Below are 20262 nucleotides of genomic sequence, written 5' to 3' on the forward strand. Positions count from 1 at the left end.
TTTTCTTTTTCAAGGCCATAGACCATCTATTACAAATCAACTATATTATTCACATATAACGTTCATTTACTATTCACATATCATTATATCATTCATTAGGGGTTGTTCAACATTATCAACATTTTCACACATGTACAACAGTACGCTAGGGGGGAAGGGGTAAACAAATTTATACACTTTTATATGCATAAAAATGTTGATTCAAAATAAAATGTAAAATATGTAAAATAATGGTAAAATTATAATATAACCATGGAAATAATATTCATTTTTAAACATCCAAGTAGTATACATTGCTTTAGTTGACTTCACAAAAAAATGGAGAATTGGATTGGAAAATGGATTTTGCAAAATCAACAGTTTTCGGGGTACTGAAAACAAGTACTGTTTGTACACTTATGAAATGTTGTTGTACACTTGTGAAACATATTGTTTTACATTCTTTCATTGAATTTCTTTAACTCTAATTCTTCTATGAAGGTTGATTTATATTATTATTATATTTATTATCAATATTATTGTTGTTATTATTGAATGATATTTCTTTTGTTTTATTACCAGAGAAGAGAACCTTCAATAGCCTGCCAAGCCTTATGACACAGGTTGCACGTGAAGAGTTGAACAGCTTGAGTTCAGACATTGAGGAATGCAACGTTATATATCTACCACAGGTAGGAATATTCAGTGGAAATATAAGTAAGCATGTTTGTACAGATGGATGGGAAGAACTGTGTGATCATTGTGTGTAAAGCCTTTTCTCGTTTTAATATTGTTATAATGGCAACACGGCCTTGTTGAAAAACAATTAAAATAAAAATGTTATTATTATTATTATTATTATTATTATTATTATTATTAATTATTATTATTATTAATTTATTATTATTAATTTATTATTATTATTATTAATTTATTATTATTATTATTAATTATTATTATTATTTATTATTATTATTATTGTTATTGTTATTATTATTATTATTATTATTATTATTATTATAGTCTTGTCCAGACTATCAAATTTTATTTGAAAAAAACATGTGACATGCCTAAATGACATCACATCATGACCCTATATAGGCATGTCATGACTATATATGGGCATAAAGACAGAGCTTTAGGGAGTGTGTGTGTCCATATCTCCTCCCATATATCTTGGTGACCAACTACTGTAAGTTAAAATAATTTTGGGACATGACAGATATTAAACTGTTGATTTAGAGTGAAAAAATGATTTGATTTCTAGGGAATTTTTGAGCTCCCATATCTTTAATTACAAAGTTCAAGTTTGTCAGCTGAGCAGCCCACTCCTCCACCCCCATGGGGGGTGCCTTTCCTTTGTCCCACTGGTGACACCACTGCAAGTAGTATATTTTTAACATACTGAGTTAATGGTATTTAACTGTTAGTCATTGTGTCTGGCTTATAATTGTTAAAATAATATTTTTTTTTCAGCTTGGTTACCTGTTGACAATCCCACGTAAACCTGAAATGGTGAATTTGGCTGATTTTGAAATGCAAGGTTTCCAGTTCATGGTCAGTATTTTCCCACAAATTATTATTATTATATAAATATTCAAAAATCTGTATCTCATCAACAATTTTTTGTCAAATACCCTTTTTGGAAAAACCAGTTGTATATGTAAAAAATATGTTTCCCTCCAGAGCCTAGTATTTGAAAATGGTATGGGAAATAGTGACCACCTTCCTTCTCCTGGACAAAACATTAACATTATACAAAAAAATTAAAGTAAATTATTTACTTATGAATATATAACCAACGCTTTTTAACTAAAATTAAATGGGGAGCGTGATAGTTCTAGATATAACATAACCATACATTGGTCTCAATCATTATATTCCCTTGTGATTTGTCATGTAAAGAGTCCAAAAATCAAACTAATGCTTTTATACAACAACTGTTTGTTTCTTTTAACTGCATCCGTTACTATTGGCCAGAGTGTTTGCAATTAAATAGCCCAGTGATCTCTCGTGAGACACTACATCATTTAACAGTTTAATTTCAGTGTTGGTAAGTTGTGTTCATGTGTATAGTTATGCATATTTAATGTTTTGTTTATTGATGTCGTATCATGTCTGGACACAGTCCAAGGTCAGGTGTTGTCACTGATCAATTGCAAGTTTTGTAATATTGGTGATTTATTTGAAAAGGTAAATTAAATGTAGCTCAAAATAGATCTTTGAATCCCTTCATTTTATGGCCTTAGGTTAAATAACACATACTCTATTAGTTATATGAAAGGACAGTATTTTTAATAACTTTAGTTCAATCTGCATATGATATTTTAATTACATTATTTTGTTACATTTTGTGATAGGGGGCTTTGTACCACACACCCCCTGTTTGATATGCTGTTGTGATAATGATGATGGGGATGATGATGATGGTGTAGTGGTAGTAATACTGGGGGTGAGTGATGGTGAAAATAATGATGCTGCTCATGTATAGAGGCCTATCCAGGCTATAAAATTATATTTAAAATACCTAAATATGGTCATGATGACATCACATTATGACCTTAAATAGGCACTTCATGACTATATATGGGCGCAGTTTTTTGTCAAAGAAAGCTTGATAATTGGAAAGGGCAATACACAGAATTATTAACTATTTAATTTTATTGTTTGATGTGAAATTGTCATCCATAATGGTTATCAAATAATGTTTATTTATTTATTTATTTTTTTTTAGTTCATGTCAAATGACAGAGTCCACTACAAGAGTGCAGGAACTAATGGTATGTTATATTTTTAGTATAAACCTTACAACATCCAGGTTGGTGGGGGACAAAAGCAGATGTTGCCTTACCTAAGGATACAAGGAAGGGCAGTATATAGGATTCAAACTTACAGTCCTTTTAACTAAATAAACAAATAATGTTAAAGCCCCATTCCCGGCAAAATTTCACTAAAAACTGACTTTTTTTAGAAAATATTCATTTGCATTACTCCAATTATTACAAATCATGGAAAAATATTGGCATGAATTTTAGTTTACGCAAAAGAATAAAAAAAATGAGAAATACAGACTATTTCTCATAAAATATTACCTTTTTCTGGACGAATTCATCGTTACTAGGCAAATTCCGAGGTTGTAGATCGCATCCACTGGAATACTCTCGCTTTTATGTATACTTTTAATCTCTCTAATGAGATTAGTTTTTGTACTTCGTATCTCGCACAATGTGGTCGTTCGATTAGGCTGAGATATGTTTGTTTAAGTGTCAAAATCTCAGTCAGAATCAGTTTTTTAACAAATTTGAAATAATTCCTATGAAATATTATATTTCAATACTAGCAACGGAAAATATCATGTCGGCCGTTTTTATATGTGATAACAGAATCTAAATCGAGGTAAGGCTAGGCCTAGCCTAGCAGCGCTGGATAGGCTAATGTTTTCGGCGCCTACGATATTTCTTCTCACAACCTATCGCAAAATCAAAATGAAAAATTCATCCGCATTTATTTTTTGTGTGGAACACAAAAAATCAAATTTCAGTCTTATTTTACATTTTTTTCATTCTTAGGAATGTCTAAATTCAGTTAAACTAGCAATTCCGTATTATATTTATAAATCTTTATTATACAAAAATTAGATTTTTCTTAAAAACTGAAATTTTGCCCGGAATGGGGCTTTAAGAGGTGAAGCCTCCAAGATTGCATCAACTGCATATATATAATATGGTAATATTTTACTCATGATCTTTTGATTAAAAGCCAAAAGCCTACTGCTGTACCACAATGGCTCTAGCACAGAATTTGCAAAATTAATTTTAATTTTTTTTATTTTCAGCTTTGGATGAAAAACTAGGGGATACCCAGTGTGTCATTACAGGTAGGACAAGAGATTATTTTCACTCTATATATTAGATTTATAAAACTCATTTTAGTGGAAATTGCCTATGTGATATCCTCCCATTGAAACAATAAGTTACATAGTTGTGGTAATCTGACCTAGTACCATATAATTTCTTGTTGTGGAAGTTGAAAAGCTTGGCATTCTGCTTGCCTTCTGGGTTCAATTCCTGTCACAACAGGACTTTTTCTCTTGACTTAAAACAACTCTACTCCCTAATAAGCCTCATAAATAGACTTGGTTTAAAAAGCATCATAGGTGGTGAGTGTACATGTGTTGGGTGTAAAGGAAATTTAACAAAATAAAAAAAATAGCACTACACTAATTGCTTTACAAATCAATATATGGCCAATTGTCAAAATAACACATATATTTTGTTGAATATATCAAATTGTGCTGATAACACACCTCACATATGATAAACACATATCACAGATTTTTGTCATATAATTACCTCAATAGTATCAAGGACTTTTAACTGTTACCAGGATAGGAAGCTGGCTGGTTTAAGCCGTCTAACTTGAATTAGACTTATGTGTGGTATTGTTATGCTAATGAGCCAGATAAGCACAATCTGCGCGTGCTCAGAAAAACAAAACTTTCCTTAGCCACACTGCACATCGGCTAGGTGTGCAGCAACTAGGCCTAGCTTATCTTATTTTTGTTTGTTACGCACCACTGACTTAGGCTGTTTGTCATCACTTCAAGATGTCTACCGATTCGTGGAAAATGCGTATTAAAATCCAAATATTGGTGTTTGTGAGCAATACATTTTAATTTTATATAGGTAAGTAGTAAGTATATGAATAATTTTAGTTAGTTAGTTAGTTGATAACTTCTTCATTCTAATTTGTTTTGGGTCTTTTTTCTGCATTTTTATAAGCGGTTAGACATGCCTAGGTCGGGTCTAGGCTAGCCTAACCACATCAATTTAAAATCAGATTTGTAGACATACTTGCCTTATATCTTAACTTGCAGGTGATTTTATTGGTAGACTAGTTTGTTTTGTGTGTAAGTATGATTGATTTGCATGCCAAGTGAAATTAGCACCCTTATTTTGCTTTGTTTTATCGTACCGTAATTCTGGGCTAGGCCTAGCTGTACGCCTACCCTATACGCAGTGTGGCCATTGTGTGGCTAAGGAAAGTTTTGTTTTTCTGAGCATGCGCAGATTGTGCTTATCCAGCTCATTTGCATAACAATACCGCACATAAGGCTAATTCAAGTTAGACGGCTTAAACCAACCAGCTTCCTATCCTGGTAACAGTTAAATGTCCTTGATAGTATGAACAGAGCTTTACAAACTTTTACTAAATCACAAGCTTCCGTTCACACTGAGAACGCCTCCACTTAATCGCTTCAAACATTACACAAATGATTGAAAGATTTTAGACCAATTTTATTCTGGGGTTTTTTGCTTAACTGATCAACTATTCATCCTTGGTGAATGTGATATGTAAATTGCTGCTTTTCAAAATCATTGATTTTTAGAAAAATATTGCACAATATTGTAATAAATTCTACAGTGGATTGTGAATTAGTGGAATTTGATTAGACTGGTACATCTTGTTGATTACCTTGTTTTGTACAAGCTAGTAATCTCATTAGGGTTTTCTTCGGAAATGATTTTTTCATAAAATGCAATTAATTAATAAATTAATAATGAATTTTATAAATTATGTATTATTCATTGAGAGCAACAAGCACTAATTTGTAAAAAAAAAAACAAAAAAAAAAAAACCCAAGGAGAATGCCTGTTTATTTTCCTTGAGTTGTCCTAGCAGCTGTATGCCAGGGCTCAAGTCTCTTTCGGTAGTAACCAAAAATCTTCCAGAAACGATTAATTTTGATTTTTTTTTTTTTAAATATTGCACAATATTGTAATAAATTCCACAATGGATTGTCAATTAGTGGAATTTTATGAGACTGGTGTATTTTGTTGATTACATTGTTTGTACAAGCTGGTAATCTCATTAGGGTTTTCTTTGAAAATGATTTTCTCAAGGTGTTACATAATAATAATAATAATATGCAATTAAATAGTAAATTAATAATTAATTTATAAATTATGTATTATGCATTGAGAGCAACAAACACTAATTGGTTAAAAAATTAAAACCAAGGAGAATGTTGTCCAAGCAACTGCGTGCCAGTGGGCTCAAGTGTCTTGTGATTCCTGTAATCTCTGTAGTAAGCAAAAATCGAGAAATTAACCAATCTTCTGCTGAAATATACATTTAGATGTGTTAATAAAATTCATTAAACCAAACCTCCCAGAAACAGCTTCTTCCAATTGGGACCCCAGGAACGTTGTCATTCAGTAAAAGCATTATGTAGAGTACAGAGTGAAATGAAAAATACGTGTAGACACCTTTTTTTTTCTTTTTTAACTGAATAGCTTGCAATTTTATACATATACAAAGAAGCAGGATTTTTGGTAAATAAAAATACCCTACCACTTTGAAAAAGGTACATACAAAATCTTCCACAATTTAGTTATCGTTGTCTAGGCAGACACAATGACAGAATGGTAATATATTTATATAGCGCCTTCGACAGAAAACCGTCTCAAGGTGCTTATGAAGCCACAAGAAACAAAGACAAAAGAACGCAAAGGGGGGGGGGGTGCGCACCCCCGATTTTGAGATAGTGTCGCCATCACTACCATGTACACACAGGTCCCTCAGTGTCAGTTTGCTGGGCTCTGGTAGCTTCCACCAAGGATAAGCCTATGGCTCCCCTACCATGCGCGGCGTAAGTAAGGAGGTGCGGCTTTTCAGTGGAAAAAGACTTAACTACAGAACAGCTTAACTACAGAAATTTAACAACAGAGATTAACAAATAAATGAGAACTATTAACCATGAGAAAGTTAACAAAGATTAAAGAGATAAGCCTTCAAATTCTTTTTAAATACAAGGAGTGAAGGTGGACAGATAGATAGATTTATACACATGAGTTTTAAGTTTGGTGTAGTGTCATATTTTAATTGATGGTAGTAAATATCGTTTGTTTCCTAGATCACGAAACCCAGATTATGCATAGATTGCAGAATAGCATTTTAGAGAGGAGTGCAGTCCTCCTGAAAGTCATGGACTTTGCAGCAGAAATTGATTGGTAAATATATAATATTAATCATATTATTTATATAGTATTTATTTTATGTGCAAGTCCCTCAACTTTTTTTTCATGGCACATATTGGTAGCTTTGTACCAGCAGAAGGGGCTCATATTACCCTGTTGGATGGAATTTACAGCAGAGTACAAACCAAGGAGTCGGTCTCTGTAGGCCTGTCAACCTTCATGATAGATCTAAACCAGGTAAGCTTATCTGAAAACAACAAAGACAACAACGAAATAACACAACAGTAACAACTCACATACATGTAAATACAAAACAACAAGACTATGATCCCAACCAGGTTAGAAAAATTAGGCCTATGTAATTCTATTGGAGGTGAACATTAATAGAATAAGTTGAGAATGATGTTGCTTTCATTTGATTTGTTTACATTCATTTGAGGAGATGGTGTGTTTATTCAAGGGAAAAAGTAAATGCCTCAGGGGGTTCATTTGAGAGAGGAGTTTATTCCAAATAAGGCGTTAGAGGGAACGTTTATTCGAGGGAGGCATTTGTTTAAAGCGGGGCATTTATTTGAATAAATACGGCACATATATTAATATCTATTGCTGCTTTTTAAAAATTCATGCAGAAGCAAAAATACCTAATATTTACTAATGACAGTACTATTTTAAATTCATGGATAGATGTCACAGTGCGTACGTAATGCAACAGCAAAGTCCTTGGTGATTGTGGATGAGTTTGGCAAAGGCACAGAGACTGGAGATGGTGTTTCATTGCTGTGTGCCTGCCTCAGGCACTGGCTTGATCAGGAGCAACACTGCCCTCATGTGTTGGTATCGACACATTTTCACTGCATCTTCCAACAACATCTCTTACCAGACTCCCAACAACTCATGTACCAGGTAAGTACATTACTCGCTTATCATGAACAGCATCATCATCATAATCAAAATTATCATTATCATAAGGCCAAAAAAGAATTATTGTGTTGTGTTGGCCACGCCCAACCAACCCAAATTTTACGAAATTAAGGGTCATAATTTTAGTTTTTGTTTTTTATGAGCAAATAAGGCTGGATATTATGCGTTGTGAATTAAAAATTGTTGTATTATTTCAACCTTTTAGGCGTAAAGACATAATTTGATTGTCTTAACAACAATTGACATTATCATTATCATCTGTTTGGAGAACAGTACGTCAGTTGTATTGAAAGAGCATTCCAGAATTTGAATTGTATGTCATCATCTCATTACCAACATCATCACCATCATCATCACTATCATCTCCATCATTATCAGCATTTTCATCAACATCATTATTATCATCATATTGTCTTCCTCATTGTCACCATCATCAACAACAACATAATTCTTATGACACCTTAAGCATTGCCTATTCAATAATATTTTAATAATCAACATTTTATTTATTATTACTGAATAAATCTAATCCAATGTTATTGACATGTGTACATTTTGTTTGTTTGATTTTATTGATTAGATGATGGATGTAATTCAGAATGAAGAGGAGATGATCTTTTTGTTCCAGTTGAAGGAAGGGTGTGTAGGGCACAGCCATGCCAATCAGATTGCCAAGTCAGCTGGTCTTCCACAAGAACTCATCCAAAGAGGACTGCAGGTAAATTAAATCATACAAAAAAGAAACTTTAAATAAAATATACATATTTTGATGTTGACAATTCTTAATTGTAACCCACTGTTTTTTTTTGTTGCAAATTTGGTCACTAACTGGCAATATTTGCAGGAAGTTCTAATGAGAATTTGTATTTGCCATTTTGATTGATTGAGTTTTTTATGTTACTTAGCTTTGTGAAAATAGGTTTTAATGTACAACGCTTTGATGTCTTTTGTAAAGGCACTATATAAATGGTTCTTAATAATAATAATAATAATAATGAAATTAATAACCCAGTTAAAGTATCCATTTAGTTAAGTTTAAGAGGGTCTCCTGAAGCTTACCTTGTGTGATTTTAGACAGCTAAAATTTCAGGCCCCAAAAGAGATTTGATCGATGCGACCATGCCCACTTACGCTCTTGTCAGGGACATCTACCCCTGTTTGAGAGATTAGACCGATCCTTCGGCAGATTCTGTCCCCACATATAAAATAGTAGTTAATGTTAATACTGTAGTTGTTTTTTTATCCTGAATTTTAATTATTCAAATATAGTACAGTACTGTAAATGATTCATTAACATTTTCACAGTTAACACACTGTTTGTAATGCCATTGAAAATGACCTGGCTATGTATGTCTGGTTTAACTAATAATCCTGAAACTTGATTATACAGTATGTTTTTACTATTTGATATTGTATATTTTTGATGAGAGCCCAATAAATCAAATGAAATAAACTACTCTGTATTTATTAGGTGACAAATTTGATCGCTGAAAACAAACCGATTGAGCGAGCAGACACTGCCAACACCAAGAACCAATTTAAACGCTGCGAGATGATAGTCAAAGAGTTCCTGACATTGGATCTAGATAAGGACTCCTTAACAGACTTCCTACTAGACTTTGTTCTACCTACAGCTAACAATATTGTATAGTACCCTTTTTTCACTTCCTAAAGCAAATTAAGCAATACATACTACATTTTACCGTTTTTGGCGCATATTTATTTCATCAGTCACAGGGGTGGATCCAGTAGGTTGCACGAGGCATGTGCCCCCTTTTTTGCTGTTAAATTTTTAAAATTTCACTGCAAAAGAATGTTGTGCTCCTCACATATATATTTTTTTCCTCCCCCCTCCCCTTTGAAACATTCTGGATCCGCCCCCTCACATATTGAGATGGAAATACGAATGATTACAATTGATACTAGACAGTAACTAACAAGTAATAATCAAAATGGTGCACAACATAAATGCAGTAAAGCAGAACTGAAACGTATTCATGAATTTTGTCAAAAATTCTGATGTAAAAGTATGGTCACAAATCTGACCTCACTGCATAGTGCTATGTATGTTGAAATAAATTATACTTTGAATCTGAGTATACAGTGCATTTGTACCTTCACTGAATTCCATCAATATACTTTACTTTGTTCAATGTGCTTTAAATAAGTATTATAGAATTGTAGGTAATCTTGATTGAATCTTCTTATGGCCTTTGTAGCACAAATGTTAAAAAAGTTTTAATCCCTAACACTGTCATATAAAATGATTAAGGCAAAACAAAATATTAAAGTTATACAATGTTTTAATGTTAAAAATCTGCATCTGATTTGAGTGATTCAAACAACCAACACAATAAAGTATGATTTACTTCAAATAATAGGATACAAACAGCCAACGCAGTGAAGTATGATTAAGTTCAAATAATATGATACAAACAGCCAACACAATAAAGTATGATTTACTTCAAATAATAGGATACAAACAGCCAACACAGTGAAGTATGATTAAGTTCAAATAATATGATACAAACAGCTAACACAATAAAGTGTGATTTAGTTCAAATAATATGATACAAAAAGCCAACACAGTAACTTACGATTTAGTTCAAATAGTATGATACAAACAGCCAACACAATAAAGCATGATTTAGTTCTAATCAATTGAATCTGTTGTCAAATTATTTCATAGATGTCTTTGTCTGAAGCTCTGTTCAAACTATCAAATTTTCTTTGACAAACTTTCAATTATGAAAGTTGGGTATATAACCTGGGGAAGCAAGGTAGCCACCTAGTCATTTTGACTAGTGGCTAATAAGTAGTCTCCCTCTTAAAACAGACATCAAACGGACACAGACTGATACAAACATGGTCCTTAACTCGCCCAACTCTCTTGAGATAGTTTTTCGAGGAGCTGAGCGTTTTTTTTGTTGTTGTTGTTATACAACCCAGGCCCTGGTGTGCAAGAGGCAGGAACCATACCAATTAGCCAAACACTCAGCTCTTTATGTAATTATGTACATTTTCCAATAAAGTGAAACTATTAAGGAGAGTAGGGACTCTGCCACTCAACCATTTTTAAAATAAAGTACTGTATGATTATTTCTTCTTCCACCAATAAAGGACCAGCCAAGAGATGTATGCATTTAAACTAGATTTGAATGATTATCAGCTTTAAAAATCACACAAGCAGCCCAATTCTGCGGCAGCTTTGAAGCTGATCTTCAAAACCCTTCCTACAGTTTCCCTATACTAAGTCACAATCAAACCATACACATTGCTTATTTTCTGATGACATCAACAAACTCCAGCAATGTATTTTTGTTTATGATTATATGAATTTTAACCTTCCCTCAAATTGTTCCTGTAATTTTAAACCTAACTCTGAAATACATTCTTACAAAACTAAGGCTTCCCATGAACTTCATTTACCTCAACCCAAACTCACTCAAATGCAACACAATATCCGTTATAGCGGTTTCCAAATTATTTAACAATCTTCCTAACAGTATAACATTGTCCCCATCAAGTAAACTATTTTCATAAAAATTTTAAAAATACCTTTTTTCAAATTACAATTAATGTAATACATAAATTAGTCATGTTTTTTATGATTTACATCAATTACTTGTGCTTCCTCTTTTTGTTTATATGTCTATATTTATAGTTCTTCATAATTGTATATTTATATATTATTTACTATAAAATTTTATTTGGCTAGCCCATCACAAGTTTTAATTGGATTTTGTTTCCAGTTAATTTTACTTACAGGGCACATGTATTTTGAATATAAATTTGGTGCAATTCAGTTTATTCTGCAATGCCATTTTATTTTGAATAAACCAGATTTGAATTGAAAAAAAAATGCCTCTTTCCATTTAATTTATATTTACTAAAACATTGTATATACATAAAAACCTTAAATATTTGTTAATTATTTTTTAATCGTTATATAATGTGAATGAAATAAATTTTGATTTGATTTGAACAACGACTTGTAAAGTCATTTAATGGCTTAATCTACATAAAAGTGCAATTCAGCTGCGCTAACCTTTGTACCAAGTTTGTCTACGTTGCTATTCCAGGTAAGTGACCAATCAAACCAAACGCCTAAGTATTCAAAATTTTTAACAGCTTGAAAGGCAGCACCCCCAATTCTAATATCAAGAAAAATAAACTATTGAAATACTGGCTTTGAATCTTGTGGGATATAATATGTTTTAAATTAAACTTGTTATGTGAGGTGTCATGACACAATGAATCTAGATGATTTTGATATATTAAAAATAATATGTATGAAGTCATTTTTGACCAAAAGAACGTTTCATATTCTTAAGGATTTGCATGAGTGTAACAGGACGTGGGAAGTGTCACTCGAAATGTCTTGGAAGTGAAAAATATCCAGGAAACTGACAATATTGTGTATTTGTCCCTTCCGACAAGGTGCAACTCTCCCCATGATTTAAATTCATGTTTCAAAGTAGAATTTTGTATTAAATGGTATTTATTGTGAAATGCATTACCATTCGATTACTAATTATATCAAAAATATTGCTCTCACCTGATATTCCCATTATAAAGTATATAATCAGCTGTATAATATTAAGAATTAGTTGTTTGCTGCCCTCTATATCCACACTGATTACAGGAAATTAAAAGCATCAATAGAAGACTCAGTAGCATTGTTGTTGGTGGTTAACGTGACATTGCATAAGCTTCAAGATGTTGTTTTTTTGCTGCACATTACTTAGATACATATTATTCAAGAATAGTAAGTACACATTCATTACTAAATAAAAATATCCTTATTTACAGGCATAGGCAATTTATTAAACTTTTCTAAAAACTATAGTACAGTATACTTCAGTCTTAGTTACTAATGACAGTTTTGGTTGGTTTCATGTTTAGATACATGTCTCTAGTGCTTACTTAACCCTAGTAGTATTTTGGATTTGATTAAGGAGGTATCACTCCTTGATTAGATATTAAGTCCTGATGAATGAGGAAGCTTGGTTGATTATTCTTGGAATTTACTTCTGATACAAACACTATGCTATGAGCAAGCACCAAGAAATGTGAAATAAAATAGTGACTTCTTTCCATCTATTTAAGGGCTTGTGTAGACTAAATATCTACTTAATAACACTAATTCTAGCTACAAAACATACTACATCTCACCTAAACAGTTTATGGGTGTTGGCATTTTTGCATGTTGATTAAGTCACATGATTTAGCGGGAAAAACCAAATGCTTAAAAATAGATGAATACCATAAAGAAAGCAGAACCTAAATGCAATAAAGGGAAAACCAAATGCTTAAAAATAGATGAATACCAATGCTATGGGTCAGTAACTAACAGCAGAACCTAAATGCAGTAAACAGAACTGCAGTGTATGTTATTCATAAATTCTTGAATAATGCTTATCTCCCAGAAATAAAAGTACAGTACAAAACTAATAGTGTATATCCATTGAAACACAGATTATTCTAAATACAGACTATTTTAAACTGTAAATTCCTTAAAATTATTACTAGCCAATTTAACTGTAATAATTCATATACAGCATATTAATTTATGAGAAAAAAAAATGATAATTGTTTTACTTTATCTGTTATTTAATCACTTGTGATACTTTAAGTATTTGTGCGAAGATGGTATGCTCTTTAAAGCCAGGCTCCAGAGGGAAAAAAAAACCTGATTTTTCTAAGCCACAAAAATCATATCTGACAGAAAGCTTGGGAATGGTTAATGAGATACAGATTATTGAATAGGAAAAAGGGGTGCAATGATCCTACTTTCCATTTCCCATATTCAAAAATCAGTTGTATAAAGATGCCATCAAATATTTTCCTCCAGAGCCTGACATTAAAATCTCATTGCATAAATTTTTATTTGGATTTTAAATTTTGACTAGAAAAACATTACCAGTCATGCATTAAACTAAAGAGTGAGCTAAGATGTGATGCTACAACTCATCTAAGGCATCTAGAGGTCGGCTGCTGACACAGAGTTGGTGGTGGGGGGGGGGGGTTGTGCATTTGTTAATAAGCTGCTTCTCAGGTAAGTAATTCTTAACATGATCCAGATTCATGAATGAAAAGTAACAAAACCAATTAAGAAAAGAAAATGAAGATTAGAAGATATTTAATATTTTCAGAAATGATTAAAGTTGAATATCATATTCTTGATGAGGCTACTACAGAATACCAGTCAAGCCAAGGTGCCAAACCTATAATGTATTTTAAATACATTTCCCTCAACTATTGTTTGTTTTAGTAATCTTTAACAAGTAAGAATAAATGTTTTATTGAGTAGTACAATATTTATTTTACTGTGTATGCATGCTTCAAAGTTGCAATAATGTTAATTAAATTAATTTTTATTTTCATTTCTTTGAATCGGTTTTAGTGTCAAAGTTTATGAAGTACAACAGTTGGAGTACAGTATTTAGAATTGAAAGGTAGTGCATACAAGAAAGATGAAGGAATCGGGTAAAGTATTTATAATTGTCGGCATTATAGAAGTCTAACACTTCAGGCATCTAGCCATCAGAAAGTGTTCCACATTATTATTATTATTATCAGTAATTATCATACATAGCACTAGAAAATGGTGCAGGAAAATAAATATTGTATCACTACAGGAAACAAACAAAAACAAATTTTTCCAAATAGATAAAAGTATCAATAATATTAGCTTCTGGCTTTTTTCCTAGCCAAGCAATAGATATATAATACATAGCTAATGTGTAGTGTAAAATAATATATGTCTTAGCAATGTTGCACAGACTGGATGAAAATCTTTGGCAGGCTGGGGGTTGAATATTGGGGTTCTACAGTATAAAATACAGGTCTCCCTCTAATTAAAGACCCCTCAAATTGAGGACAACCTCTAATTGAAGACCAGTTTTCTGTGGCCCCGGATTAACAAAGGTCTTATCCTAATTAGAGACAAAATCTGCTAAAGACCATGGAAACCCCAGTCCCAAAAATTGGAGGGAGAATTTTAATACAGTATGTTCTATAAAATACAGTAATATACTTAAATGAGAGTTTACAGTATGAGAATTTTCGGCCTGCTGTACATTACCATTTGCATGCTATTATTTCCCAACAGATTTGCTGGAGATGCTGGTGCAACTTTCTGATGCTATCAGCAAGCAAGATGAAAAGTATGTCGACATGTTGAGGGTTCTGTACAGAGATCTTGCAAATGTTAAAACAGAATTAGAGGAAGCTAAATCTGCATTTGATTTATTCAAAAGACTGATAGCACCAGGAATTTTGAAGCCAACAGATATTTCAGTTTTGTTTGAAACAATTGAACTAACTGGATTGAAATATTTGAAAGATATAATTAAGAAGTATGAGAAATATCCTGATGAAGTAAAGATCACTCAATTTTCACCACATCGTCAACAGGTTGTTGCTCTGGGAAAGGACTTCTCACTTAAATATCTCCAGAAGGTTAGTCTATTATACGAAGGTAATTTTCCTAGTCCATGGAAACTGATTCAACACCTTGAAGATACATCTGTTTTAACCGAAAATAGCATGTCATCATTTCTTCAACGTTTGAATGAGAATAAAGTAAATGAAGGTTAGTAAAAAAATGAAGAATAACGCTTTATAAATGTAGGACATGATATTAAAATGCTCTACTTTTTGACATGAGATAGTAATACCCATAGTAATACCCGTTTCACACTAGCAGAAAATATTACAACTTTTAACAATTATTAACAATTTGTAACAAGTTTGATATTCCGAGATTTTTGGTTCGTTTCACACATGCACTTTCAAACCATGAGAAATCTTGGGAAAACTCGGAAGAATAATGACTAGGCCTAGGGTAGTACTAGTAGTAGGCCTAGGTTAGTTGTAGGTTGTCCAAATTACATATTAACTACTAAACTAGGCCTGGTACCGAATTAACAAGATTATAATTATTCCATGGTCCTTAGCCTTCGGAGAGTAAAACGAATTCAACTCCTAGCTCGCTTGCTGTAGATAGATAGGCCTAGGCTAGCCAGGCGCAGTCGGGCCGCCGGCCGGTAGCTCACCATTGTTGTTAGAGGCAATCAGTGTGACAAGGATCATAATGATTCGCTGTCGCCGTATTTTACGAAGCCTCGTGATTGTTTCTACATCAGACATGTGAAATTTAGCGAGATTTCTTTTGATTTTAGGTCTAAGCCTATTAACAAATGGTAGTAATGTTGATACGTTTTCCATCTCTGCCGCCATTCGTTCGAACTAAAAAAAAAAAAAAAACAGCCCGCGAAAAGGTCAAAATATGGACATGACGCATGCGCAACAACAACTCGGAAGATTTCGGGAAAAAAACAGGCCTCGCGATGGTTTGTTTTTGTTCCGAGATAACTCATGGGACCCCTGTGAAATCTCGGAAAGTTTTACAAGGATTTGCTTTCACACTCATCCAAACCTGGTTACAAATTGTTAATATTTGCGAAATAGCATCAGTGTGAAATGGGTATTAGTTTACATGTATAGGCCTCTCTCCAAATAAAGACCACCTCCAACTAAAGACCACTTTTCTGTATTCCCACATACCAAAACCAAAAAAAACTGTTAAAGACCATGGAAAACCCCACTCAAAAGTGGTCTTTTATTTGAGGGACACCTGTATTTTCAATTATTATATGATTGGTGAAAATTTGATCTATTTGTCATGAAGTGTACAGTAGAACATCTATTTTACTACATTCTGTTTACAAATAATTTTTTTACAAATGACCTACAAAACTGATGATGTCATCAACAAACGAATGTAGCATCAAAAAAGTTTCCTTAATTAAATGTGTGTCTTTTTGGTTAGGGAAATTCCCAGACTAGATGCGGATGAAAAAAAAAATGCGACTATACTTTGAGTAAGAATGTGGTACCATAAAGTGCTTGAACGCGCTTGTAGTTGTAGTTCTCTTTGTTTGAATGACCTGATTCCCATGCATGCCTTGTTATTTCTAGACTACCCTGAACAAGTTTGTGCTTGGTGCAGTACCACAACTGAACTGATTATGATATTGATCTCTTTCTTGCCTCATTTGAAGGATCTGGATCCCACACACGGCTTATAGCATCAATCCTCATTTCATTTAATATTTATTATAATGTAACTACTACTGTCTAGTAGTATCGACGGTCTGTGACCAATTGTCTGCCTTGTAGAGCAGCACACAAGCATCGACAACATACAAAGATACAAAAATAGAAATAGACTGTACAGTCTAGTTTACAAATTTTTCAATATATGAATATCCCTTGAAAATATCAGTATGGTGTAAAAGTTGTCCCGCTGACTTTTGACATATTGTACCCTCTAGAGATATCGAAGTTGCTTATTGACGGTTATGCCATTCCAGAATGCCAATTACTTTCATGGTATCAATATCTTTTTATTAAGTTTCTATCAACAATGATTTAGAATTGATCAATGTTATAAAAAGATATTGTGAAAGTAACAGTTTCTAGTCTCTGACTAGCTGAAATCAAAAGAGTTTTTAAGGGATTAAGTTAATAAATAATTTTAACGTTTTTTTTACTATATTTTCTTTATAGATTTTAATAAACTGCTTGTGAGAATATCTGAAGAAATCAGCATGAAGGGTGAAAAGTATGTAGACATGTTGAGAGTTCTGTACAATGATCTTACAGAGTTCAAAGCAGATTTGGAGGAAGCTAATGCTGCCTTTGATTTGTTCCAAATACTATGTGTAGCAGCCATTTTGAAACCAACTGATACTTCAATTTTGTTTGAAACAATTGAAGTAACTGGGTTAAGGTTTTTGAAAGATATAATTCAGATGTATGGCACATATCCAGATGAAGTGAAGATCACTCGATTTTCAGCACATCGTCAACATCTGGTTGCTCTTGGAAAAGATTTTACAACCCAAGATATTCAAAGGGTTGCTCAGATGTATGAAGTTCCAGATGGCTTTCGTTCAAATCCATGGAAACTAATTTCATTTCTTGAAAGGAAGGGTATTGTTTCAGAAGATAACTTATCATCATTTCTCAAGAAAAGTGTTGGTGAGTGTGATAATTATTTAATGATTTGATTTGTAATGCCAAATTACAAGTATTGTAACGTTCTAATCTATGTGATATTAAATTAGGTGTATGACTCTCAGAGCCCAAAAGGTAGAAAGCTACAGTAATGCTGGATATTTTTCGCTCATAACAATACTGTACAAATCCAACTGATCAAATCTTAGATTGAATACCAAAAATACATCACTGAATCATTATTGCGAGAAGGATATAGAACAATTAACTTGCATTCCATTTTCAATATGTACAGTATTTGTAACCTAGGTTTAGTCAATAAAATTGTAGCTATAAATAAATATCTTGGAAACAAATACACAAACATCAAAATATATATTAGTTAACTTGTCAATTAAAATAAATGTTTATTACTATAGTAAACATTGAATGATGTTAATTACAGTAGCATTCAGTAATTTCATGAAAACATGGAACTATAAAAAAATTACTATATTTTAAATTAAGACTTTACAACACACTTTTTGTTTCCGTTCTATTGTACTAGAACAGTTCAGAACTCTCTGTTAAATGGTGGAAAAATGTTCTGATTCTTTGGCCTCAAATAATCAATATGTAATTTGTATAAAATAACTGACACAACCAAACTGTCCGGAATAATTGGAAAATCAGTAAGATGATGCTAGATCACATACTTAGACAATGAAAATACACCAGCATTTTCTGCCATTTCATTTCCTGTAGGTAATTCAAAAACATATAAATTTCATGAGGGCGGACCACTGAGTAACTTATACTCAATTAGGTAAACTTAAGAAAATGACAACTCTGCCTTAATATACACGATATGATGTCGTGGGTATTTCTATTCTAAATTGTGTGTATTTCCTCCTGATAAACGCTGGTCTCATAGTGACAAGGCAGATTTTTCATTGCTCCATGTTTTTCAACTTTAAATTTATTATTTTTTTATATTGTCGTGAAGATTTCTGTAAGAAGATATGTTGCTGTCTAGAACTGTAGCTATTTAAAAGTATTGTAATGTTCATGAACCTAATCCAAGCTTCGATCCGGCAGTGGGTAATTGCAACGGTGTTATTCTGTTAACTTAAATTGGTTATTAAGAGATGACAGAACAAGAACAGAATAACAAACATCAAATTCTCTATCCAGAGAGCCAGACTCTTTTATGAATGATTATACTCGCAGTATGAAGTATCCAAGTCCAGATATCGCAAGTGCAGTAACTATTATCTTAACTAGTCTCCCATACAAGTACACACAATCCATCTCTCACCTTTTCTCATGAAAGGACCGTGAGGAGAGGGAGAAAAGGCCCAACACACCTTGGCAGCAGCAGTAGCGCTGGCAGCCAAGGGAGAAGGGAATGATTTATTCCCAGACTAGCACTTATATAGGGACTGATGGACCAATCACAAAGTATTTCAAGGCTGTCCCAATTAATTCACCTCTTGCCTAAAAAAAGCTGTTACAACAGAGGGGATAATTTCGTTACAGTATTTCCTGAGTTTACACATATATTTTTACATATATTTTTCAAGCGCCTTGAGATGGTTTCAATCATGGAAGGCGCTATATAAATACATAACCATTGCCATTATATTTTCGACTGTTTTACTGTATCAACTGCTCATTTTAACTACCATAGCTGTGTGTACTATATGCGATCAACTGTTTGGAGGTGTCCCAAGCAGCACGATGGGCCATCGACCTCGGCCTACCTGAATGTGTACCTTGTAGGGATGGTGAAACTTTAATAATGTAAATACTAACAAACACCTAGACAAAAAGACATCGTGGTGGAATACGAAATTGTATAAAAAGAAGACGACACCTTTTCCTTTCATCACACTCAGCAATGTCAGGACGAAATACAAGCTAGCTCGAGATTTCTGTCTGAATTCCGAGAATAGTGTACTCTTTGCCCGCTTTACCGAAACATGGCTGTCCCCGAAAGTTTCAGATGATTCAATAGCTATCGATGGCTTCAGTTTGTTTAGAAGAGACAGACCAAAAGAGTTGGCATTTGCATTTATGTGAACAATGGATGGTGTACTAATGTGAATGTAATTAAGCGAATAGGTGATGTAAATTCTGTAACCTCTATAAATAAACTTTTATACAGGTATGTGGCCTTAAGACCATTCTATCTTCTGAATGAATTTAATCAGCTTCATATGATTTTTCTCTATATTCCCGCTGATGCCAAAGTTGAGGAAGCATTAAAAACTATCAGCGACACAGTTCAAGAATTATTAGACTCCTCTCCCAACTCACCAAGCTTGGAGATGTCAACCATTGTGAACAATTTCTTAGTCTTGCCAACTTATAAATG

At 32.9% G+C, this 20262-nt stretch overlaps 2 protein-coding genes across 2 annotated transcripts in view; both read left to right on the top strand.

Annotated features, from left to right (window-relative positions):
• LOC117112394 (mutS protein homolog 5-like) overlaps window positions 1-10541 on the top strand; it is a 92467-nt gene extending 81926 nt beyond the window's left edge. Inside the window, exons 16-24 of the mRNA XM_033255466.1 lie at window positions 562-671; window positions 1456-1536; window positions 2714-2759; window positions 3815-3856; window positions 6896-6993; window positions 7047-7196; window positions 7644-7862; window positions 8461-8598; window positions 9352-10541. Coding sequence (XP_033111357.1) covers window positions 562-671; window positions 1456-1536; window positions 2714-2759; window positions 3815-3856; window positions 6896-6993; window positions 7047-7196; window positions 7644-7862; window positions 8461-8598; window positions 9352-9531 — 1064 coding nt within the window. The 3' untranslated portion in view covers window positions 9532-10541. The remainder of the gene's footprint in view (window positions 1-561; window positions 672-1455; window positions 1537-2713; window positions 2760-3814; window positions 3857-6895; window positions 6994-7046; window positions 7197-7643; window positions 7863-8460; window positions 8599-9351) is intronic.
• Window positions 10542-12573: 2032 nt separating this feature from the next.
• On the top strand, window positions 12574-18696 carry LOC117112412. Its single transcript, XM_033255488.1, has 5 exons — window positions 12574-12648; window positions 13793-13938; window positions 14287-14369; window positions 14995-15477; window positions 17457-18696. The coding sequence occupies exons 3-5, from the start codon at window positions 14357-14359 to the stop codon at window positions 17957-17959; spliced, it is 999 nt and encodes a 332-aa protein (XP_033111379.1). The 5' UTR covers window positions 12574-12648; window positions 13793-13938; window positions 14287-14356; the 3' UTR covers window positions 17960-18696.
• The last annotated feature ends 1566 nt before the right edge of the window (window positions 18697-20262 follow it).

Source organism: Anneissia japonica, unplaced genomic scaffold (genome assembly GCF_011630105.1).
Source record: "Anneissia japonica isolate Jap-2015-1 unplaced genomic scaffold, ASM1163010v1 scaffold3735_len701357_cov177, whole genome shotgun sequence".
NCBI classification, from domain to species: Eukaryota; Metazoa; Echinodermata; class Crinoidea; order Comatulida; family Comatulidae; genus Anneissia; species Anneissia japonica.